This window comes from Aptenodytes patagonicus, chromosome 17 (genome assembly GCF_965638725.1).
Source record: "Aptenodytes patagonicus chromosome 17, bAptPat1.pri.cur, whole genome shotgun sequence".
NCBI classification, from domain to species: Eukaryota; Metazoa; Chordata; class Aves; order Sphenisciformes; family Spheniscidae; genus Aptenodytes; species Aptenodytes patagonicus.
In genome coordinates this window covers 7,903,801-7,928,435 of record NC_134965.1, presented here as the reverse complement: position 1 = coordinate 7,928,435, position 24,635 = coordinate 7,903,801, and the positions used below count along the sequence as shown (strand labels likewise).

Below are 24,635 nucleotides of genomic sequence, written 5' to 3'. Positions count from 1 at the left end.
CTGGAGTGTTGGCGCTGGGAGCTACTGGACAGCGGCACCTGACGGCAAATTTCACATTTATGGTTGGAGAGAGGGGAAAAGGAAAAGGAAAAAGGAAAAAAAAAAAAACAAACCACCCACAAAAACCAAGAAGCAGGGAAAGGAGAGGGTTGTAAAGAGGTCTCTGAGCTGGGGGTGAGGCAGTGCAGGGGCACGGTCCCTGGGTTTGTTTTTCCCCTCTCGGCTCCCAGCATGGCTTCCCGCCGCTGGGCTGTCGATGAGCACGGCCAGGAGCTGCCGCGCAGGCTTTCACCAGCGTCGCTTCACCAAAATAGCTGAAGCTTTTAGTTCATAAATAAGTAATCTGGGGGGGGTTTTGGTTTGGTGTGTTTTGGTGTGTGGTGGGGGTTTTTTTTGTTTGTTTTTTTTTTTTTTTTTAAGGTAACTAGTGTGCAACAAGAGGCTGCCAAGACCCTGCTGTATGGCCTGACTATAGGAAGAGGACAGGTCCAATACAGCACGTGTGTGTGTGTGTGTGTGTGTGTGTACACATAAACATATACATAAAATGTAGATATAAAATATAAAACTAAATATAAATAAAATGTATGCAGGTCAGGCATTGGCTGATGCTGTTACCCTTATGTAACTCGGACCACATCAGTCTTAACCAGGCAAAAAAGCAGGTTAAGGCTCTGTAGGAGAAAAGAAATAAGAAAAGGGGGGGGACGTGCTGTAGAGCAGCGGGGTTTGGCACTAGCGAATGCCATCTGTGGGGGCTGGAGCGCCTGCTGGCTGTGGTTCTGCTTGGCCATCCCCGGGAGCGAAACCCTCCGGCCCCATCCCGGTGCCGGGAATGGCCTGGCAGACACCGTGCGGCGGCGCGCCCTGAGCCCAGCGCGGTGCCAAGCACCGGGTGGGCTGCGGCTGGGCTCCAGTACGGGGTGGCTCCGGGCAGAAGGGTGGGATGGCATCAGGCAGCAGTGCAGGCTGGCGCCGGGTGCCAGTACGGGCCAGCAGTGATACGGGCTGTTAACAGGCACCAGAACAGGCTGGCAACAGGCACTAGTACAGGGCTGGCACTGGGCACCAGTTTGGGCTGGCACTGGGCAGCAGTGTAGGGCTAGCGTCGGGTACCAGTGTGGGCAAGAACTGGGCATCAGTAGGGGCTGGCATTCGGCACCAGAACAGGCTGATGCTGGGCACCAGGACTGGCTGGCATCAGGCACCAGTTTGGGCTGGCACTGGGCAGCAGTAGGGGCTGGCACTGGGCACTAGTATGGGGTGGCACTGGGTGCCAGTATGGACACCAGTACGGGCTGGCACGGGGCACCAGAATTGGAGGGCACCAGAATTGGAGGGCACCAAGCACCAGTATGGTCTTGCCTTTGACTCCAGTGTAGGACTGGCAACGGCCACCAGTACGGGCTGGCACTGGGCACCAGTAACGGGCTGGCACTGGGCACTAGTATGGGCCGGCACTGAGCACCGACCAGTACAGGCTGGCATCGGACACCAGTATAGGCTGGCACTGGGCACCAGAACTGGCTGGCATCGGGCACCAGTATGGACTTGCAGTTCACCCCGGCAAAGGGCCAGTATCAAGCAGCAGTGTGGGCTGGCACTGGGCAGCGGTATCGGGTGGCACTGGGTGCCAGTACGGACACCGGTACGGGCTGACGGTGGGCACCAGGATGGGCTGGCATCAGCCACCAGTTTGGGCGGGCACTGTGCACCAGTAGGGACTCGCATTTGGCTCCACTGTAGGATTGGCGCTGGGCACCGGTACGGGCTGGCACTGGGCACCGGTGTGGGCGGGAGGCTCGCCCCATTCCCCGGGGCCAGCTGGTGCCTGCAGGGCCCCGTGGTGTCACCCCTGGCCCAGGGGATGTGACATGACCCCGGGCAGCGCCAGGCCACCCCCCCTCTTTGGGCTGGGACCCACCAGGGGGACATTCCTGGGGGGGGGAGACACACGATATGGGGACACCCCAGCAGTGCTGCCCCCCCCCCCCCCCAGCCCGGCCAGGGCCGTGGGGTGCAGCTAATTAGGGGCTAATTGTGTTAAGCCAGGGCGGCACTAATACAATTGTGGGATTAGCCTGCAGAGACGGCACCCCCCCCCCATGCTGCCGCGGTGATTTGGCAGGGGGACGACACACACACGCACACACCTAGGGCCTGATCCAGCCAGGCCCCCCAAACTGCCCCGGTGCCCCTCCTGCCCCCCAGCCATTGCCCACCCATCCTTGTCTGCTCTGAATCCCTGCCTCCCCCCGAGGCTGTAATTGCCCCAGTAACGAGCGGCCGAAGGGGCAAGGGGGCTGCAGGACAACAGCACCCCGGGGCTGCCGACACCCCCCCCCCCCCCCCCCCCCCCCCGGCCATCCCGGCTGCCAGTGATTACCGAATTAACCGTCTCCATCTGAGCCCGTCTGCTGCCGGGATGTGGGTCAGGGATTACCCTCCTCCTTGCCCCCCAGCCCAGCCCTGGCTCTCCCTGTCCCCAGCACCCACGGCTGCACCACGAGCACCCCCCGTGCCGGCAGGCGCTGGGGACAGGGGTCCCCCCAATCCCGTCCCCGGCCAGAAGGAGGAAGGAGGTTCAGGCGGCCGTAATAAATACAAGAAAACTTTATTGAAAAAAGAGACGGGGAGGGGGCAGCAGGCCCCGGCCCGGGGTAATAAATAACAACCGTGCTCCCGGGGGGCACTAGCTTACAAAATATGGCTCTGGGCAGCGGGGTCCCACAAGGTCCCCAGCGAGGCTGGGGGGGGCTGCTGGGCGCCCCAGTGAGGGGCTTGGGGGGCCCAGCCCCCTGGCACCCCCGGGCACCTGAGAAGGGGCTGCCCTGGGGGGGGGCAGCTGGGGCTGCAGCGGGGTCCCAGCCCCGGGAGGGATGTGGGGGAGCAGCCCCATCCCTGCCTACCTGAGAGCCGCCGGCTGCGGCCACGGCAGCGTCCCCAAGCCGGGGGCACCGGCTGCGGGCAGAGGCTCAGCACCACATGGGGCACCCCTGGGTGGGCGCCCGGCTCACGTCCTGTCCCCCCCAGGGCACTGGGGCTCAGGCCAGGATCTTCTGGGGGATCTCCACCGAGGCTTTGATGAAGATGGCGTTGTCCCTCACGTAGTTCCGCTTCTTGATGTCCTCGTGGGAGATGAACTTGGGGTAGCCAAAGCCCAGGGTGCTCTCGTCCAGGGAACTGCGCGAAGCCCCCGGCTTCTGGAAGTTTTTCCAGTTGGGATCGGGGTGGAAGGTCTCGGTGATGTGCTGGGGCTTGGAGAGCGAGGGGTCGCTCTGGTCCAGCAAGGAGAAGGTGACGCGGTAAGAGAAGGGCCACTCCAGCAGGTTGTCATACTCGCCCGGCAGCACGCGGATGTAGACAGAGAGGTGGCTACTCTCCCCGCTCCCGTTGCCGTTGAGGAAAGCCGAGACCTGGAGCTTGTAGCCGTATTTGTGGGTGTAGAAAGGGGGGCTGAAGAACTCGTAGTTGCTGCGGGCCTTGGCCTCCTGCAGCTTGCGGGCGTAGTCAGCGATCTTCCAGATGAGGGTCCCGTCGCTGCTCACAGACAGCTCCTCCACATCCCGCCGCAGCTCCAGGATCTCCTGCCGCTGCCGGCTCACCAGGGCACACACCATGCCCAGGTGCGCCTTGGTGCTCTCCTCCAGGTGCCGGCCCATGGCCAGCTTGGGGCACTGTGGGAACAGCGGGACCATCAGCAGGGGGGGCGCCGGGGGCACGGGACAGCGTGGGGCATGGGGTGGGACAGGACAGGAGAAGGATGCCATGGGGATGTCACGGAGATGTCATTGGAGCATGGGGGTACTGGAGCAGGACGGCACAGGGATGCCGTGGGGACACAGAGGTGGCACAGGGACACCTGGTTGGGATGACATGGGGACGCTTGGATGGCAAAGCGACGCAGGGGTGAGGCAGGACAAGGATGGAGCCACATGGATGGGACAGAGCAGAACAGGGACACCACAGGGGACGGGACAGATGTCAGGGCAGGAGAGGTGTGGGGATGCTGTGGGGCACAGGCACGCCATGGTGGGACGCCAGGGCGGGATGGTCACAGGGACGCCGGCACGGGGCCGGGGACACACTCACCCGGTGTTTGCAGCCAGCTTCCTTGAAGGGGCACAGCAGCATGGCAGTGTTGCAGCTCTCCTTGAGGTGGGTGGGCACGTCCTCCCGAGCGATGCTGGGCGTCCCGCACTGGTTGGGGCAGGGCACGGGGTACCGGGGACACTGGTACTGGTGGTTCTGGGGAGGGAGGGTGGCCGTCAGCCGGGGCCAGGAGCCGGCGGGGGAAGGGTCCCCGTGGGCCCCGTCTCACCTGGATGGTGTCGAAGACAAACTCCTTGGCGCAGTAGGTGCAGGGCTGGGTGCGCTTGGGGCACTCGGCCAGGGTGTGCTGGGACAGCAGGCGCCGCATCATGCGGGCCCCACACTTGTTCTCGCAGTACACGCTCTCCTGGGGACACGTGCCCTGGTGGCCCTGGGGATGGCGGCAGCATCGTCACCATCATCACCAGGGCAGCATCGCCCTGCCAAGGGATGGGGCCATGCGGTGCCCCCCATGGCCAGGCTGTGCCCCCCATAACGTCCGCTGCCCAGGCTCTGTCCCCATGCCCAGGTTGTGCACCCCCCCAGTGTCATGCACTGTCCCCATGGGCAGCTTGTGCCCCCCATGGTGTCCCCCATCCAGGCTCTGTCCCCATGGCCAGGTTGTGCCTCCATGGTGCCCTGCCCCCCCATCTGGGTCCCCCATGGCCACACTGCACCCCACATTGCACCCCCCAACCTGGCTACACCCCCATGGCGTCCCCCATCCAGGCTCTGTCCCCATGGCCAGGCTGTGCCCCCATGGTGCCCCGCAGCCCGTCTAGGTCCCCACACTGCACCCCATATTGCACCCCCCCCAACCTGGCTACACCCCCATGATACCCCCAGCCAGGCCATGCCCCCATGACACCCCTGCCAGCTGTGTCCCCCACGGTGTCCCCACCACGGCCATGCCCCCTGGCACGGCCCCCCCCCCCCCCCGGCTCCCATTGCCCACCTCGAAGGCCTCCCCGGTGAAGTCGCTGGCACAGAACTCGCACTTGACCCGGCGCTTGGGGCAGCCGTGCTGGACGTGCTCAGGCAGGTCACGGCGGCTCAGCTTGGTGCTGCACCGGTTGGGGCAGGGTATGACGTTGAAGCCGCAGGTGCCGAGATGGGCCTGGGGGGGGGGGACAGAGACAGTGAGGGGGGGGCCGTGGGGTGCAGCCTTGGCCCCCCCGTCCTGCTGGACCCTACCTGGAGGTGCTTGATGAGCCCGCTCCAGCGGCAGCCCTCCTCGCTGTGGATGCAGCGGATGGCCAGGCTCAGCACCTGCGCCTCCAGCTCCGGGTCGGGGTAGATCTGGGGAGGCAGCACCGGCACATCAGCATCCCGCACCGGGCTGCAGGGGCACACGGACCCCCCCCCAGCCTGGCTGGGAGCCGCAGGCACGCTGCCCGGGGCCGGATCCCCCCCGCCAGCACACGAACAAGCGCCCTTTGTCAAGAGTGGGTTTCCGTTCCCTGGCCCCGCGGCACAAAGGGCTCTTGCTTCCGCACGGGCGGCTGTGCCAGGCTGGCGCGGCTGTGCCAGGCGGGTGTGCGGAGCCCGGGGGTGGCCCCTTGGTGGGGGGCACAGGTGACGGGGACGTTCCCTCGGAGCGGGGTACCCCAGCCACATGCCGGGCTCACCTTGGCATAGTCCAGGGGCAGCTGGTCCTCCGGACACTTGAAGACGCCTTCGCTGCAAGACACAGAGCAGGGTCAGGATCACCCGGGGCTGGGGAACAGTGTGTCACTGGTGACACAGCCACGATGTCCCATGGGGTCCCCGCCATCCCACCCCAGGACGTCGGCGCTGCCCCTCTGCTGCTGAGTGCTCACCCCGCGCCAAATCCAGCCACGGCCCTCGGGGAGCCGTGGCCCTCGGGGAGTCGCAGCTCTAATCCCGCTCCATCTGTCTGAGCTGGGAAATGCCCCCGCCAGACACCCCCCCCAGGCAGCCACACACCCCCCCCCCCCCAGCCAGGCATGGTGGCCACGGTCCCCAGGGGCCTGGGCCAGCCGCTGCGAGCATGGCACCATCTGGAGCCCCAGCAGCCCCCTCGCCCGCCCCAGCCCCCCAGGATTAAGGCAGGTTGCCGGCGGCTGGCCAGGGGTGGTGCCGGCTGGGGCCACGGACGCCCACAGCCCCAGGTGCCAGGGCCCGGGGGAGCGGTGGGGGGGCAACAGCTGGGTGCCAGATGTGCAGCCCAGACGCATGGCCCCGGGTCTCCCGCTTCGCAGGAAACAGCCCCACAAACCACCGCAGTGAAGCAGGACGGGGGGTACAGGCAGCCGCCCCGGAGGGGTCCCTCTCCCACTGGGCCCCCAGGACAGGGTGCTCCCCCCCGAGAGCCGTCCCCGAGGTGGGAATGGCCCTGCTCAGCCCCGAGCTGCGGAGGGGCAGCGTGGGGTGGGGGGACGGGGCTGGAACTGAACAGGCAGCGTGGCCCATGACACGGCTGGCCAGGAGCCACCATCACCCCTGGCCCTCACGACACCGTGCCCAGGGACAGACGAGGGTGGCACCCCACACGCCACCCCTGATGGACATTGGGGTTGGAGGCCATGGGTGCTGCCCACAGGGACACACAGCAGGGACACGCAGCGACCCCAGGGCTCTGGTGTCCCTGAGGTGGCTCTGGACGAGGCCACGAGGTTGCCCTGCCCGCACACAGCCCCTGCACGTCTAATCACCGCGCGCCCTTGGCAGGCACCGGCGCGGCCTCGACCGGGGCTGCCAAGCGGATGCGAAACAGCGTGACAGAGCCAGCAGTGCCGCCTGGCACATGCTGGCCTGGGATGCCCGGGCACGGCGCAGTGATGTCCCCTGCAGCCACCACCCCTGTGCTGGGGGGCCAAGCGACACCCAGGAAAACCAGCCCCGTGCTGGTTTGTGGGGTGTGACCCCCGCGGGGCACAGCCGCATCCAGCCCTGCCACGTGCCCGGTCTGTTTGCAGCGGGTGTTTCTGCAGGAGTCACCAGGTACCTGCCAAGATAAGCTGCTCCCGGCCGGGGCCGGGCACCCAGCCCTTTCCGGGGAGCCCACAGCTGGCATCGCCCCACAGCTGGCATTGCCCCACCGCTGGCATTGCCCTGCCAGCTTTCCGGGGGCAGCCGGCCCTGCCTGCATCCCGTGCGTGGTGTCGGGGTGCCGGGGCTGGCGGGGAAGTGGGACGGCGACCCGAAGCCAGCGCCTAATCCCCCACAAAGCCTCCCCATTCCTCACGCTCGGCCGGGCAGGGAATGTGCTGAGGCAGCGCTCGGGGGGACCGTCCTTGCCTCTGACCTTCGCGGCGTGCCGGGGCGCAGCGAGGTGATGGGGTGGGGGACCCCCCGGCACCCACCCCGGCACCGCGACGGGGCTGGATGGCTCAGCCCCTGAGATCCCCAAACCTGATCCGGTGCAAACTCGGGGGGGGGCTCAGTGGCGGGACCCCGGTGTCCAGCCGCGCCGGTAGAGCCGAGGTGCCCGTGGGGTGGATGTGGGAGGGGAGCGGAGGCACCTCCTGGCACAGGCTCCGGGGAACGCCCGGTTTCGCAGAAACCGGCCCGCGGCGGCCGTGCCCGCGGGGCCCCCGGCCCGGGCAAAGGTCGCCTCGGCGGGGCGAGGCGCAGCCGGAGGCAGCAGCGCAAACCGGGGCCCGGGGTGACGCTTCGCACCGCCGCAGGCCCGGCCCGGGGGGGCACGGACACCCCCTCGCCGTGCCACCGTGGGACCCCCGGCCCCGACACGGCGGCCAACAACCGGGCAGCACCGGCCCCGGCACGTGCCCCGCGGGCAGCCCCGTCGGCCGCCGGTACCTGGGCCGGGGCTGCCAAACCGAGGGGGGTGGGGTGGGAAGGGGCCCCGTCCCCTCGCTCCCAGCGAGCACCCACGGCCGGGTCGCGCTCACCCGTGGGCGCGGGGGTGGCCGGACCACCCCCGCCCCCGGTCGCTCCCTGCGGCGGAGCCGGGGCAGGAAGGAGTTAAGCACAAATCTTTGCAAGCGCTCGAAACTCGCCGCTCCGGGCTTCACCCGGCCCTCCTCTTCCTCCTCCTCCTCCTCACCGAGAGGGGCCACGGGCCGCTGCACCCCGCGGGGCGGCTGTCACGGGCTGGGCGCGTCCCGCACCCCCTCCCCGGCCCGGGGCATCCCGCACCCCCGGAGCACCCCCTCCCCGGCCCGGGGGCACCCCCGGGGCACCCCGCATTCCCCATCCCGGGGCACCCCCGGGCACCCCGCACCCCCTCCCCGGCCCGGGGCACCCCACACCCCGGAGCACCCCGCACCCCTCCCCGGGGCACTCCGGCGTGCAGGGCGGCCCCGCACCCGGCAGCGAGGCCCGGGGCCGGCGTTGGGGGGGGGGGGGGGAGGCGGGAAGCACCCGCCGCCCCCCGGGGACCGGAGCCCCGGATCGGGGGGGGTGACCGGGGCGCTCCATGGGGGAAGGGGTGCGCGGCGTGACGTCACGGCGCGGCGGCCGTGGCGTCACGGCGGGGCTCACCTGAGGAACTCCTGCAGGCAGGTGTCGCAGAAGCGGTGGCCGCAGGTGGAGACGCGGACGGGCTCCCGCATGGGCTTCCCGCAGAGCGGGCACAGCACCCGCCGCCGCGGCCGCTCCAGCAGCTTGTAGTCGTAGCCCGGCATCCCGCCGCCCCGCGCCCCGCTCGCCTCCTCCGCGCCCCGCTCGGCTCCGCGCTCCGCGCCCGGCTCCGCCCGGGGGCCGGACGGGGCGGTGGAACCGGCCTGACACCGCCCCGCGCCCGGGGCCGGGGGCCGGGCTCCGCCTCCCCGCCCCGCCGCCGCCGCCGCCGCACCGGGGGGCCGGGGCGGCCCCGCCAGCCCGGGGGCTCGGGGAGCAGCGCCTCAGGCACGGCCCCTCCGGGGGGGGGGTGGGGGGGTGGGAGCCACCGCACCGGGGACAAGCCACCCCGGGGGTCTGGGGAAGCATCACATCGGGCACGGCCACCTCGGGGGCTTGCGCACAACCTGCAGGACCCCCCCCCCCACCACCACCACTCGCCCGGCCGCAGCCTCCCCTGGCCCAGGGCTGGGCTCTGGCTCCGGGGGTGCGGGCACGCACCGTGCTGTCCTCGCTGACCCTGCGTCCCCTCCTTGGCAGCGCTGGCTCAGCCCGGGGTGCCCCGGGGGTACCACGCTCCTGCAGGCAGCCCGGAGCTGCGGCTGCGCCCCTGAGCGAGGGCAGTGGAGCCGTGCACCCCGGGGCCTGGGGTGGTGATGGGGACGGCTCCCGTACCTGCTCCTGCCGCACAGAGCGACCCGTGTCCCAGCCATGGCCCGTGGCAGGGTCTGAGCTGGGCAACGGCGGAGCAGGACATGGAGGGGCTGCCCTGAGCATCCCCCCCGGCCCCGTGCCGCAGGCACAGAGGGACCGCGCAGTCCCATGGCTTCGTCTCGCTCGGAGCTCGTGCCCCAGGCTTGCAGCCAAGAGCAGCCCTCCGGCCCGTGGTGGTTTCTAACCTCCTAGCAAGGGCTTGGAGGAGGGAGAATGAAAGAAAAACCTGTCTGGCTCCAGCCCCCACTTCACTCTTTCAGAAACCGGAGCAGCATATGGGAGTATTTGCCCCTTTCCCTAGAGATGGAGACGAGCAGATGACAGGCTGCGAGCATGTGTTAGTCCCACCGACGCACGCTCCAGCCAGCTTCCCATTAAGGGCTGCAGTTGCTCCAGACCCAAATGTTGGCAGTTTTCAATTAGCAAATGGCAGAGGAGAGGGATTCCTGGGGGACACGCTAAGCAAGTCAAGCTCTATCACTTGTCACTCAAGGAGCTCATGTTACCCTTCTCCCCGAGAGGCTCTGCTTAAAATAAAATCCTCCAGCAGCCCGGGGAGGGGAGGAAGGCAGGCAGCCTGCCTTGCTCTCGCTGCCGGAGCCGCCAAGAAGGGGATGGGTGGCTGATTTCTGGGGTTACCCTGAGGGATAACAGGTTACCCCGCCACGGCCCGAGCTGCAACAAGGCTTTAGCTCCCGACACCCAAATAGCGGGGAAGCTCGTACCGGCGTACGTCGAGCGTGAACAGCCACCGCGGGGTTTTTTCCAAGGGACGTGACTAGCTGGCAGCCTGCTCGGGTGGCGGAGAGCAGCGAGCTAAACTTTAACCGGCTCCCAGAGAGCCTGGAAGCCCAACGCATATAAACAAATGACAGTGGGCAACCGTACAGGGAGCAGCGGGGCGCACCGGGCACCTCCGAGCTGTCATGGGGGTGACAGCCTGGGGTTGCGATGCTCCCGGGCCGGGTTTGGTCAGAGCTGTGATCCCCCCAGGACAGGATCTACAAGTGGCCCCGCAGTCCGGTTCTGCCACTAAGTCAGAGCACGCCCTGGAGCCAGGCTCGCCTCCCAACAAGAGAAAGGCACTACCCCAGACACCCGCCCCAACACGCTGTGACCCGGCCCTGGACACCGCTATGGGACAGGGTTCGAGCCAAAAGGATGGGCCCTCGGCCCCACGTGTCAGCATCCCGTGGGGCGATAGGCCTCCCCGGGCCTCCCCCGCAGAAGGCACAGGACACAGCACTCCTGCAAGCTTAGAAAGCCTGCGTCTCCGATGACAGGCATGAAACAGAGCCGAGTTTTATCACTATTTACTGCTTCTCTTTGATGTTTTAAAAATTTTTCTTTCCTAACCTCACCAAAGAGCATCTCCGCTAATTAGCCAGGAGCTGACAAAGCCATCAGAAGGCGCTGGCTGTGCCGGCAGGACGGCTGGGAGGTGTCAGACCCTGCAAACAAAGATCCCTTCCTTTTCCCCTCTCCCTAACGAAGGCCCTCCCCGCACTCAACATCACAGCCAGGCGTTTGTCTCACACAAAGGCGACGTTCAACCTCCGGGCAGGGCAATTCCCTTTGTGCAGGCGATACGTTCTCTGTCCCCCCATGACAGGTCAGTCCTTGAACCCATCTGGGCTCGGGGAGGCTTCCTCGCCTCCTTCCCCCGGCCTCTCCCAGCCCTGCACCCCTGCTCCGTCCCTCTGCCTTGTATTTAACTTAAACTGGAGGGACAGAAAACCGACGCTCCGGCTTCTAAAGAAGTTAAGGTGGAGCGTTTCGCCCCGGGGAAAGGAGCGGGGAGAGTCCTCTCCCTGCTTCTGGGGACTCGTGCCCAGGGAAGGCGGGGTGGGGGGGGGGTAAGGGCAGCGAGGCGGCTGGACAGACGGACAGCAGCCGCACCTTCTGCCCAGCCTCGCGGGAACGGGGATACGACCACGACAGAGGTGCCGGAATCAAATCCAATCAGCTCCGGGATCAGGAGGCGGTTTGGGCTGTTTCCTGCTGACAACGATGGCCCCAGGTCAGCGGGATATTATCGAGCACGGGAATGGGGACGGGCTTTCCCTGGGTGACGAGGAACAGAGGGGACCCGCACCGGCCGGGATGCGCAAGATGGGACCAGGCAGCCCCATCCCTGCATCACCTCCCCTGCCCGCTCCCTCTTGGCCCTGCCTTCCTTTAGCAGGAAGAGCCACAGGGACGCGGCTGATCCACCACCAGCTCCGCAGGACGCGGGAACAAAACAAGGATAAAGGGAGAAGCCCTGAGACCTGCAGTTTTCACCGGGAGCTTCTGCAGGGAAACAAAGCAGCAGACGTGAGGAATGCAACTGGCCTATTTGCCCGGGCTGCTCTCTGCCTCCGGCAGCGTGGACATGCCTCGGCTTGTCGTTTCAAGAGCTATTGTTGCTTGGGGCTGGGGGCCTCTTTGTTTCCTTTACCCTTTCGCCAGGCTTGGTCACAGCCCGGTATTAAATTATTCAAATCATCTCGCTGGGCTTCACAGCTGAACTCCTGCACCGAGTGCACAGGCTGCGAAATCCCGAGGGCTCCAGCCCTCGCCACGAGCCCCCGGCCCAGCACAAAGCGCACTGGTCCGCGCTGGTTCCCCCTGCCCCGAGCAAAGGGTCCCAATATTCGAGCCAGTGACACCTCCAGCCCAGCACTGCTGCGCAAAGGTATCATTAAGCCATAAAACAACCCACCCAAATGCCAGCACATCAGTGGGAACAGGGGGGGCTGCCAGGGGCTCACCCCTGGATTCGGCAGCCCAGCTGGAGCAGGGAGAGCCCGGCTCTCCGGCCACACATCCCCCGGAGTGGTGGCATTTTGGTGCCACCACTGACAAGGCAAAGGGTGGCAGAGACCTCTGTCCTGCCCGCCTGCCGTCCCAGCCAGCCCCTAGGCCTGGCGAGGCTGTAGCAGGAACGCCAATCCCTTCTTATGGGATGTGTTTGCACGTGTTGTGGGGTGAGGGGAGCCCCCAGAGCTGAGCACACAGCACAGCCAGGTGAAATCTGTTGCTGTAGGAGCCGGTGCTGCCGACAGCTCAGGAGGACAGCAGCCCAGAGGGGCTTCGAGTCAATTTAACCCAGCCCTGCAATTACCCTGGTGCCCAGGTTGGTCTGGGAGCGGAGAACACCTTCCCCTCCGCCGACACGGGGCTGCCGGAGCCGTCCCTGTAACCTGCAGCACAAGGCGAGTGCCAAGGGACTGGCAGAGCCTTTGAACGCAAGTCAGCTTCCTGGGATAGCAGGGTGTAACCGCCTGAGAAGGCAGCTCCGCAAGAAACAAAGACGGCAGGGAAAAACCCATGCACCCACCCTGCCAGGAGCCAAACAGGGAGGCCGCGTCTGCAGTCAGGGCTGCACACGCCTTTCCCGGCTGGATGGGACGTGCTCCCTTCCCCAGCCGGAGCCTGGGAGGCAAGGGAGGAAAGAGCAGGAGACCTGCAGAAATTCATTACCTTTCACATGACAGAGGGATCAGTCGGCTTCTACCAGAGCCCGGCGAGGTTTCCCTCATTGAAAACAGGAAAGAATCACAAAAATAATTAGAGAGATTTCATCTCAGCCAGCTTATGAAAGCACTGACTTTATACACAACAGATTGGCAACAGCACAAAGATGGATGTGAAAGGCAAGAGCATTTGCAATGTCAGACAGATCAGAGACAGAAGCTCATCAGAAAATGGCCCAGGGCAGATGTAAGTTAAAAAAAGAAAAGAGGAGGAAAAAAAGGAAAGGAAACAACCCTTCTGGAGATAAAAAACGTAACTCCTGCCTGTGACATGGTGATATGCCCCCTCCTGCCTGCAGAGAGGATCCCTGGTGAAAACTCCTCATCTCCCTGGAGAGATCTGGGTTAAAAAACTTCAATTACTGACAATCGCTCGCTGTGTTTTGCTGCCTTCCGCTAGCTCAGCTGGGAGCCAGTGAGCTGGTCAGCAGCAGGATTTCGGGGCCTCAGGACACATGTCAGCTGAGGATCCTCCAGTGAGCTCCTGGGGCCGGGGGAGGCCGTAATTGGAAAGCTCCAGGCAGCATTTCGGGTGAGCAAGCCGGGTTGCACCGTACAGAGGCTGCTCGCGCCGGGTTCGGCCAGCCATGCAGGCCAGGACCCTCGAAAGCGTGATGAACAGCTCAACAACTGGGTGAAATCTTTTAAGGGGGGGATGGGAAAGGACAGACTTCTCTAATTAGAAAAGAGGTTTGCACTTAGTCACCCAGTGTAGCGCCTGGGGCCCTAACTCCAGACACTGCCGTGCAAAGGCTGACAGCTCTCTCAGACACCAAGCTGTCAGCCTGGGCTTTGTAACCAGAGACAGCTTCCATGGGGGAAAACAACCTCTGTGCTGCTCACCCTTCTACACAGGCAGTTCCAGCGCAGAGGGGCAGACCCCCGGTGCAACCCCCTGAAGGCAGCACCGGAGCTCCGGGGACGTCTGCCCCACGGCACGTCCGGGGCAGCAGCTCTCAGGCGCTGGAGGTTCACAGCGACCCTCGTTGATTCGATAAGCGAGACCAGCTCCGGTTCCGTGGGAACCATCGTTAGGAGCTCCCTGCTTCCAGACTGCTGCCTTCGGAGCACAGCTGAGGAGCTCCCGAGTCCAGGGACGCAGGTCCGAGCCAGGCTGTAGCAGGCGGCGGCAGCAAGGGCAGGCACGCCGGGCGGCTGGGGGTGCCTCCGCATCTATACGATGAGGCTGGATATGGCCCCTCTCAACTCAGACTCACTGGGAGGGTGACTCTTCCACGGCAGCTGAAACACAAAGGGCAAGAATAAGCCGTAAGCCGCCATTCTCGATGAAGCTACAGGCAGCAGTGCCTTGCCCCACGCAGGCCAGACGCCCAACAGATGGGCACCGCAATCCCTGTCCCATTACCCCAGGAAGCCGCCACTAGGCCTCAGTAGCGGCACAAGCAGGAGGCAATGCCCAGCGCACAGAGCCCAAGCAGGAGGAAATGCAGTCTCTTGAGGCTTGCACCCTTCCTCTCCAGCACACCTGGCTTCTCCCAGTTATTCCTGTGTTTGCAGCGGGATTGAGAGAAGGGCGCAGCAACGGCCTCACAATAAAGCGGGCGGAAGCCCAAGCCAGTTAAAAACGGTGTTGGCTGCATGGGAGGAAACCGCAGAACGGCGCAGAACTGCCGCCCCAAAGGTGGAGCACCGCTCGGCTGTGCCAGCACCCTCTCCGGGTCAGATCACAGCCAGAGCTGACAAGCGGCAATGACATCAAGCATGTCACCGGCTCTCGTGTTCTCTCTGGAGAGGTTTTCCAGGCAGACTGAGCTGCGTGAAAGTCCAGAGGCAGAACTTAGCTTTTTACAGAGGTCTCAATGCTTTTTGCACCCCGGTTACTGAGGGATGCTGGAGCAGGCGAGGCTGCTGCCCTGCCACCCCTGCTGCCGAGTTTGTACTTCCACTACCGGGAAGAAGGGTCGAGGTTTCGGACTGGGCAGTGCAGAGGGACAGCAGTGGGGCTACATGCTCAGTCCCTGCTCTTACGGTGCTGCAGGTGGGCGCCGACAAACCAGCTGCCACGGAGCACAGGGTGACTCCGGCAGCGGGAAGGGGAGAGCAGCCTGCAGCCTTCCTGCAGAAACAAAACCCTTTTACTCCCATGACAAATGCCCTACTTGTTCCCGAGCCTGGGGACTCGGCCATTCCCTGTCCCCTTCACGTGGCAGCACACATCACGTGAGAGCTCGGCACTCGTAGGGGAGGAACGGGAGCCACAGCCGATTCCACTGCGCTGGGGCAGTCAGCCGGGCCTCCTCCCCTCCGGGGTGTAATTAGCCTCCTTGAAGTGGGCTGGGACCGGAATCCCTCAGCCCAGCGCTGAGGCCATAATCGGCCCAGCAGAGGAGGAAGAAAGGCCCCTCCAGCAGTCTGGGCCAGGCTCCCATCGTACATCCAGGCAACGGTAGGGCAGGTCACGCCATGGGCATGTTTTAACCGCGCAACGATGCTGCCTTTGGCCCGAGCAGAGAAGAACCACAAAACCATCGCTATCTTTTCCAAACCACAATGGAAAGCCAGCAGCCAAAATGACGCCTCAAATCTCAGCTTCTATTTCAGCAGCATCAATTAGAGAGCTGCTCTTTTTGGATACTCGGTGGACCGCCAGCACACCAGCTCCCCACCAGCCGCAGCCTGGCCAGCCCACTTGTCTGGGAGTGCATGAGATCGCCTCTGCCGTCCCTCTGCTCCCCCAGCCCAGTGGAAGTGGCAGTGTCATGGTGCTGGATAGCAGGGGAGTTTTTATGGGCTTCAAGTTATTTCTATTCATCTACAGCTCTAGAGGGACTAGAACAACACAGAGCTTATGTGCCAGGGTTACTCAGCACAGCTCCAGTCACGAGGCATTGTGTCTGGCTGGGCCCTAGTGGCAGGAGTCACAGTGACAAAGCCTCTACTCACGCTTTACTGCCAGCAGTGTGTTCCCGTGGCAGCAGGCTACGGAGGTCACCAGGTATGGATGCGTCTCCTCCAGCTGCACAGGCCTCGGCGCTCCCGTTTCCTCGTCCTTCCTGCCCAGGCGTCCCCTGGCTCCTTTCCCCCAAGTGCACACCTCGCCGTCTGCAGAGGGGTATGTACACCTCGCTGCACACAGAGCTCACCCGCAAACAGGCCTCCCATCTCCCTGGTACCGCCCTGGGCTATCTCCAAGGCCTGCCTTGGCCACAGCACGGACCGCAGGCAGAGGAAAGCCAGGGCCTGCTGCAGCCCAGGACACAGGTGCTTCAGCCTCACCTGCTCCGATGGCCACAGTGAAGGCATCCCCACAAGCCACCACAGTGACCTTCATCGCCTGGAGCCCCACAACCAGGTGGGGTACGCGGCTGTTGCGGCAGGAGTTGGTGCCCAGCTGCCCGTGCTGGTTGCTCCCAAAGGTGTAACACTGGCCAGAAGCTGACAACAAAGACGAGAGAAACAACTGGGTGTCACCCGAGGATGCACTGAAGCCCATTGTTCTCTACCATGCTGAACATCCTGCTCCACAGAGCTCCAGCATCGAGAGCACGGTGCCTCTTGAGCCTCTCTGGGGCTTCTGCCCATGGGAAATGGAGGCACGAGGAAGACAGCGAAAATGCAGGTCCCCGCTCAGGGATTTGGGCACACCCCCCTCACCTGTGACTGCAGCTGAGTGCGCTGTACCGATGTCAGCACACACAATCGGCTCTTGGTTCAAGGGGGACGACTGGGCACACATGAACATGGTGGCCTCTTCCACCTGGTCCTCTGAGGAAGGCTCCTCTGCTGAGCTGATCCGATCTAGGCCCAGCTTGTTACACCTGCACGGGGAAAAGCAGAGTTCAGAGCCGGCTGAATGCAGCCTGGCCCAGACAGCCCGGACACAAAGCCTGCCCTAGCATAACTGCACCACCAGCAGCAAGATGCTGGGGAGTAGGATCACACAGAGATGTCTTCTAGAGCCTCCTGCTCCCTCTTCCTGGGCTGGGCAGGCCCAGGAGGCTGCAGGCAAGCTCTGGAGCACAGACCCTCACTCCCTTACCTGTTGCTTCCACAAGCGAGGATCTGGTTCTTCACTGTGAGGACCATGGAGGAATCGATGCCGCAGATGACCCTCTGAGCCTCGTGGTCCGGTGGGACTGCGACCTGCTGGGGGGAGTTGTGACACTCCAGGGTACCCAGCCCAAGCCGACCTGGCAGGAGGAACAGAGCAGGGCACAGCTGATGGCAACACGCAAACTGAGCACACCCCCACGATCAACGGCATCGACACAGCTGCTGCAGGAGCCCAGCCTGGGACCTATCGCCACAGAAGGCAGTGAAACCCAAAGCACAGGGGCCCTGGTATGCGGCGAAGCAGCTGCACCTCTTCCACACCCACGTAGCCCGGTGCATCTGGAGAGGACTGCGGGCAAGCAGGGCCAGCGAGGGAAGTGGAAACAGGCAATGGAAAGCACAAGCCCTGTTTTGCAAAGCAGACATCTCTTACCATTATCCCCCCTGCCCCAGGCAAACACTTCCCGTTCGTTGGAAACCGCCAGGACGTGAGACGCGCCACAGGCCACCTGCACCATCTCGTAGCCCAGCAGGGCCTCCACGATCTTGGGCTGGCAGGGAAAGAGCAGCAGCCGTCAGCCGAGACCTCCCAGCCTGCCCGGCTGCTCCCATCCCTCCCACCCGGCCCCCCCAGCCTCAACACAGCGCTGGCAGCATCCCAGTTTTCATCCAACACAAACACCAGAGAGGTTTTTTTTTTGTTCCAAACAGTCTTCAAAGGGTTTAGCGGCTACGTGCACACAGCACAGAAGATAATGCAAACATCTTTGGGGCGGAAGAAAGCAGCCAGCACAACGGTTTGGAGAGGGAATAGGTTCAGCCGAAGGGTTGGGATTCGCCCCCCTGCCCATGTGGGGAGTGCCAGGGGCTGTTAACGCACGCTCTGAGCAGGCAGGGGCATGGTGCAGGATGCATCGGCTGAAAGGCTTTTGCGCAGAGCTGTGAGCTATCGGTTACACATTCGTTAGGGTGTGGAGAGACCAGGATCTCCACATTTCGCCCAGCCCCTGCTGTGACCTGCTGTTAGATCTGACACCTCGCCCCAGCGAGTCTCATTCTCATTATCTTCTTCAAGTGAAAAGCACCATTTGTTGGGATCTGGCTGCTGCTCCCAACTGGTCTCCCCTCCCCAGCAATAAGCACCAAGCAGCTCAGCTCTGGACGGAGCAGGAACGAACGAGCCAGCTGACCACAGCGACAAATGGCACCAGTCTCCGGGCTCGGCTGGAAGCCATCGGCTGCTGCCACATCCGAGGGCAGGCAAGGAAGAAGCTGGAAGGGAGCGACGGGCCCTCAGCCCTAGTGCTCCGAGCCAATCGGAAACACACAGCTCTTCTTTAAATACTGGCTCTTTTGAAAAATAACTTTTCTCAGTGAACCCTGGCAGCTGCAGGCCAAGAGTGAAGCAGGCAGGTGTGTGATTGGAGGCAGCCTCCAAGCTGGGTGCCTGCCAACAGCAACCACAAGGCAGCTCTTGACTTCCCCCACGCTCAAAGAGATCATTGTGTAGGGGGGGAGAGAGAAAGAGAGAGGCAGGTTGGGTCTTTTAAAACCCGCAGTGACAGGGAGAGAAGGGGGAGGGGGTGGGATGCCAGAGCATGCCTGGGATGCACATCCCTGGAGCTGGGATGAGCCCTCTCATGTGGCGCAGAAGGCATGATCCATCCTCTACCTTGGGGGAGCAGCGTGCCCAGCATCCTCACGACAAACCTGGCTTACGTCCGTGAAGTTTCCGTGCCCCAAACAGCCATTGCTGCCGCTGCCGAAAGTCATGATTATCCCCCTGTCTGGAAAAGCAGAAAGAAGTCGTGTTACTGGCACACGTGAGGCCCTGCAAGGCACACGCAGCCCGTGGGGCTGGCCCTGGCTCCCAGGACAGCGGCTCTGCTTGGACCCACTCTGACTCATAACTTGCTGCGGGGGCCAGAAGCCTTCAGCAAGCTTCCAGAGAGCAGCAGCCTCCATGTGCCGCGACAACTCGCCAAACAAACAGCAGATGATAGGAGAGCACTGAGATAACATTATTGCAGCTGTGTACGCAGGAGCTGCTAACTCCACGGTCTGTCAAGGTGTTAAATACACAGGGACACTCACTGAGCAGCCACCCAGCAGAGGGGTGGCAGGAAACGCCATGGAGAGGTAGGACAAACACATGCCTACGAAGTTTGTCGGTTGCATATCTGTCATTTGCTGCCCTGATCCCCAGCAGAAGTGCAAACAGGGCTCCCAGAGGACCATGGGGAGGGCTTTGCTCCACAAACACGGCCTTGGGCTGGTGTGCGTGCTCCCCTCCCAGCCAGAACGCCTCCTGGCCCACTCTAAGGGGGCTTCAGACCCTGCCTTCCTGCAGCTGAGGACAACTGGCCCTGCAGGAGCTCACGCTGACTTCTCACTGCAACGCCAGTCACCGCTGGTCACTGCTTGTGTCCGCGTCACACTCTCAGAGTACGTGACAGAGAAAGGCTGAACTTCCCAGACACTCCTCACACTGCAGTCCCCACTGTACAAGCCAGTTCTGGCTTCAGGTGACACCAGTGCAGCCAGGACAACAAACCTGTGGCCCTCCCCACACCAGACAGACCTTTGGGACCAAGTTGACCCGTGTGGCATCATAGGAGGACGGCGCCTGCCATTTCCGACCCCCACCTGATGTTACATGAGAGGCCACAGAGGCCTTCATGTCACCCCAGCGCAGTGGATCTCTCGGGTTCCTCTCTGAGCAGGCTCCCCAGGCAGTCACGCTGCATTTGCAAGCCAGCTGCCACGCAGAGGGGTCTGGGACTCAGCCAGGCGAAGGCAGGAGGCAGCAGCGCACCTGTGAGGCAGGCTGTGAAGAGATCACCGCAGGACACGTGTTTGATGGTCACGCCAGACTGGCCCTCCAGAAAGCGGGACACAAACTGAGGCTGGAGCTGCTCGGTGGCTCCTGGGAGAGAAGGGCCTCCCGCAGCACCCATCGGGGGAGCCTGGCAGAGAGAAGCCACGTCAGCTGCTGCACCTCCGTGCAGCAAGAGCCCCTTCCCACAGGCTTAGCAGTGTTACCCGCACCCTGGACTGGACATAGGTCCTGGGGGACGCAGCGCCAGGGCCTGTGCAGTGAGCAGAAACGTCTCCTCCTCAGAAACGGCACATCCGAGGCTTCCACGGCCACTGCCTGCCGCAGGTTCCCTGTCACTCACCTCCCACAGGATGAGCCGCCCCGATTTGGTGACCCCGGCCTTCTGCGTCCTGCCGGCAGACACCTGCACCACTTCGGTGTTAAGCATGGGCAGGCGGAGGGGGGTGGTGATCCCGCTCCCCCAGGTGTAGATGGACGACAGCGGAGGAGGGATTCCCGTCCTGGCTGAACCACCTCGAACACCTACGGGTCAAAGAGAAATCATCAACGCAGATCCCTGCCTCTCCTCCCACAGGAAAAGAAATGACACCAGCCAGTCTGGGTGCCAGCAGAGCTGCCTGCCAGCCAGCAGGGCCAGACCAGCACCGGTCCAAGGCTGGCAAGGGGCTGCTGGGGAGCTCCCAGCCAGGGCTGAGAGAAGCACATGGGAACAGCGCCTTGCATTTTATCCCAGAATTGAGGGAAGCAGCACCACGACAGCTCTAGCCTAATTGTTACCAGTGCCAGCTGCATTGCCCTGCGCTGGGACATCCCCCCTCAGCACCTCCAGCTGGTTCCCTGCCTTTGCTGGGAACAGCAGAAACTTGATTCAAGGGTTCAAAACCTAGAAGAGGCAGCTGGAGAAAGAGCGCTGCTTGGTCCCCAGAGCCAAGGTGCCTGTGGGCTCCTCCAGGGCTCGGGGGAGGTGACGTCTCTTAACTTCCTCTCTCCAGAAGCTCGAGTGCCTCTCTGACCCCGTCATCCAAAGGAAAGGGTCCTTCCGAATGGAGCTGTGTTGAACACACCATGCCAGGACTCACCCCTCGGCCTGGCACTGCTCACTCGTCCCCCGTTCCGGCTGTGGGTCACTGTCGGCACCGGAGCCAAGGGTTTTTCAGGCCTGCCAAACCAAAATCCAGTCCTTAATGTCAGCTCGGCCCCAGAGGTCCTGCAGAGCCCTGGATCGCAGAAGGTCTGGGCAGAGCTACAGCATAAGCCACGGCTGAATAGCTCACAGAATTGCCTCGGTAGGTGCTTTAAACCACCTGAGAGAGGGGAGTTGGCATCAGTTCACTTCCCCCTGAGCTCACAACTCTCTATTCACTGTCACTGCGATGACAAGCCCACACCTGCCATGGCACCTGCCGTGGCCCCGAGCCACTGGGCCAGGCTCGGCCCGCAGCAGCTGCACGCTGCTGAGATGCAGCAGGAGAGCTGCATGGGGACGACGCTTCCTTCAGAGCTCGTAACAGAGACAGCGAGCCGCTCAGACACGTTGTGGGCTGCGGCAGCCCCTCCCAAGGGACACTAAGGTGGCAGTATCACTTGCCTTCTCATTTTGACACTGCCCACATCAGTGTAGAGGTTCAGAAGGGGCCGAATGCAGATGGCCTGGGCCATGATCTCATTCAGCTGGGGCCGCTTGGAAGGATCCAGGTTCAGCATGCTAAGGATGAGCTGGCGCAGGTCGGGGCTGTATCTATCTGATATTGGGGCAAACGTCCCACTCATGATCTTCAGTACCAAGGCAGGAAGATTCTGGAGAGAAAACAAGAGAGAGACATACAGTGGCTGGGCGGTCAGAGGTGAGGCTGAGGAGCAAGAAGTTCTCAGCACTGCCCTCTGCCTTCGCACCTCCAGGCTCAGTGAGAAGAGTGATCCAAGCATACATTTTCACCTCTGCAAGAGGCCACGGCTCCCTGCACTACATGTAAACTATATCCCTCTTACCGCAGCTTCGAAAGCCCTCTTGAGGCTGGCGAGTTCGTACAGCACACAGCCCAAAGCCCAAATATCACTCTTCTGGTTGTACGGCTTCCCTTCACAGAGCTCTGGGGAGATGTAGCACGGAGTTCCCACAACCTAAGAAGAGGCAAAGAAATTTACCATGATGCTGTGAAACTGGGGCAGCGAGGTGGAAAGAGAAAGGCTCAGTTTAGAGCCCAGTGCGCAGGCTGGCTAGAGCATCACCAACCAAAGCTTAGTGGAGCTGAGCTTTTGTTCCCTGGTGTCAACATCTGCCTGACAATCTCAGTAAAAAGCAGGAGGATTTGCCTTTCCGGTGACCTCCCTTGCACACACAGAGATTACCTCTAATTTTGCTCCTATCCACTTGAGAGAATCAGAGCCCGGAGCAATGAGCGTGATATAAACGTCTAGTCAGATTAGACCAGGTGGGGAATGATACTCAAGTCTCAAGCAGAGAGAGGAGATTAAGAGGAGGCAGGACGGCGGGGCACAGGCAGGAATTCAGCTGCCAAGAACGTGTCAGACGAGCCTGCAGACACCGCCTCTCCCACTGTGACAGTGGGAGGAACCCTGTCTACCCTCACCAGTGGGCCCAGACCCCCCATTCCTCCACCAGGCTTGGGCAGGCAGGTCCTTCTCACCTTTCTGCAGCCCACAGAGCTGCAGCAAACTTGGGCGTGAAGACATCAGCCTGTATAAACTCCAAGGAGCAAAGCAGCATCGCGGCACACGGATGCGGCCTACTGCAAGTATGCTATCTACCGCAACTATGCAACCTCGCTGCCTACAGCGACTTCCAAGAGACTGTCGTGAGCCAAGTCCAGAGTTTCCAGCCTGTGCTGCCATGGTGGTAAGCAGTTCCCCTGCAAGGCCAGGCCACCCACCGTGTAGGCTTTACTCTTGCTGCTCAAGATTTTGGAGATACCAAAGTCTCCGATCTTGACAATCATGCGATGCTTGTCCAAGAGGATGTTCTGAGTCTTCAGGTCACGGTGCAGGATCTGCTTGGTGTGCACGTGGTGGAGAGCCAGGAGGATCTGCACGAAGAAGTGCAGGATGGTATCCTCATCCAGCAAGGAGTTGCAGCGCTTATGAATAAACTCCGCCAGCGTGCCCCCTGCAAAGAACGACAAAGGGCTATCGGCAAGGGTGGCTGCACAGGGCAGCACGAACCCGGCCTAAAAGCCAGGGGGATTTAGCCACGGCATCTTAACAAGCCAAGTGCATGGGAAAAAGCACATCCCGGTGGGACCATGCAGCACGTCCTCCAATGCTCCCGAGACCGTGCGGAGAACAATGGCAGCACAGTTGGTGGGACGAAGAAACAGCAAGAGAGAAGTTACTGTTGACATACTGTCAAAGGCAGCAGGAAGAGAAACGCTAAAATTACAGCTCTTGGAGGAGGACATAAACCTCGATGGCAGAACAAGATAAGCCTGTTCTGCAAAAGAGAATTCTTGCAGTCTGACAGGCCACGTGGCACAGAGAGGCCCCTATCGAGAAGGGGAGGTCCAGATTCAGCGCTCACGTACAACTTTTAACAAAGCCTCATGCAAATGTTGATTTCATCTTGAACTCCACAGCAAATCTCGTTAGAAATCACACCTTCCCACACAGAGCTGTGGGACCAACAGCGTGGCCGAGAGCTGACACAGGGAAATGCGTGTGAAACCCAAGCCAAGGGCAGATGGTAGCACACTTATCAGCGACAGAGGCGTTAGAAACCTCTTTGTTTTGGATATGATTAGCAGGCATAAGGCATATAATCACAGAATCACAGAATGGTTGAGGTTGGAAGGGACCTCCGGAGGTCACCTGGTCCAATCCCCTGCTCAAGCAGGGCCACCGACAGCTGGTTGCCCAGGACCACGACCTGGCTTTTGAATATCTCCAAGGATGGTGACTCCACAACCTCTCTGGGCAATCTGTGCCAGTGCTCGGTCACTCGGCTCATGGTCAACTTGGTGTCCACCAGGACCCCCAGATCCTTTTCTACAAAAATGTCTCTTTAAGAGAGATGTGTTTGGACTCTTTGGGGGTCCAAAGCACAGGATCTTTATAAGGAGCACAACATGGGGCCAACAGCAGCCCGATCCAAGGAGAGCTGAGGGCTTGGCATCCCCTGAACCTGCCGAGGAACCAGCTGCAGGCGCCGGGGGAGATCAGGGCCCACCTGGGGCGTACTCCATGGCGATCATGAGCGCCTTGTCCTCCAGGAAGTTCTCGTAGTACTCGATGACGTTGGGGTGGCTGAGCAGCTTGAGGACCTGGCACTCGTTCTGCGCCGCCAGCCGCTCGTCCTTGCTCATCTGCTCCACCGGGATCTGCTTCAGGATCACCAGCTTCTGGTCGGCCTTGCGCAGGCACAGGTGCACGATGCTGCGGGGACAGGGACAGGGCCTCAGCGCGGGGCGGGGGGACAGGGCCTGGCCACCACCCTGGAGTCACACATGGCCCCTGCCCTGTCCCCCCCCCCCGCGTTGCCATGGTCACAGGGCCCGCAATCCCCCCTCCCAGGGTGTCACACACCCAGTGCCATGTCACCCCATCGCCATGGCAACAGCCAGGGCCTGGACACACACACACACGCACAGCCCCCCCCCCCCCCCGGGTGCCACACGCCGGCTGACCCCCGCGTTGCCACGGCGACAGGGCCCGTGCGCCTTATTGCCATGGTAACGCGGCCTGCGGCCTCCCACCCCACCCCGCGGTGCCATACGGCCGGCGCTCCCCCCACACGCGTTGCCACGGTAAAAAAGGCCCGGAGACACCCCCCCCCCCTTCCCCCTCTCCCGGTGCTGCCACGGGGGCGCCCCCGGGGCCGCTCTCACCCGAAGGCCCCTCTCCCCACCACCCGGATCCGCTCGTATTTCTCCATCACTGCCCCGGCCGGGCCCGGGCTCCTC

At 62.7% G+C, this 24,635-nt stretch overlaps 1 protein-coding gene across 3 annotated transcripts; it reads right to left on the bottom strand.

The window, feature by feature from the left end:
* Positions 1-2,602: 2,602 nt before the first annotated feature.
* Positions 2,603-24,618, bottom strand: LOC143168309 (TNF receptor-associated factor 4-like). 3 transcript variants are annotated; one of them, XM_076354625.1, is made up of 20 exons: positions 24,561-24,618; positions 23,903-24,108; positions 22,614-22,846; positions 21,712-21,843; positions 21,311-21,519; positions 20,802-20,881; positions 20,063-20,244; positions 19,699-19,849; positions 18,594-18,670; positions 17,317-17,434; positions 16,870-17,020; positions 16,485-16,648; positions 16,107-16,265; positions 15,774-15,932; positions 5,721-5,772; positions 5,287-5,431; positions 5,048-5,209; positions 4,322-4,483; positions 4,093-4,248; positions 2,603-3,677 (listed from the first exon to the last, which is right to left on the bottom strand). In XM_076354625.1, exons 1-20 carry the CDS (start codon positions 24,605-24,607, stop codon positions 3,045-3,047), a joined length of 3,378 nt encoding a protein of 1,125 aa, XP_076210740.1. In that variant the 5' UTR covers positions 24,608-24,618; the 3' UTR covers positions 2,603-3,044. The 3 variants fall into 3 exon arrangements, with proteins under 3 accessions (XP_076210740.1, XP_076210738.1, XP_076210737.1); XM_076354622.1 differs by lacking the exons at positions 2,603-3,677; positions 4,093-4,248; positions 4,322-4,483; ... (1 more) ...; positions 5,287-5,431; positions 5,721-5,772 and adding an exon at positions 12,924-14,111; XM_076354623.1 differs by lacking the exons at positions 15,774-15,932; positions 16,107-16,265; positions 16,485-16,648; ... (9 more) ...; positions 23,903-24,108; positions 24,561-24,618 and adding an exon at positions 8,560-8,710 and having other exon boundaries at positions 5,287-5,391.
* Positions 24,619-24,635: the final 17 nt, after the last annotated feature.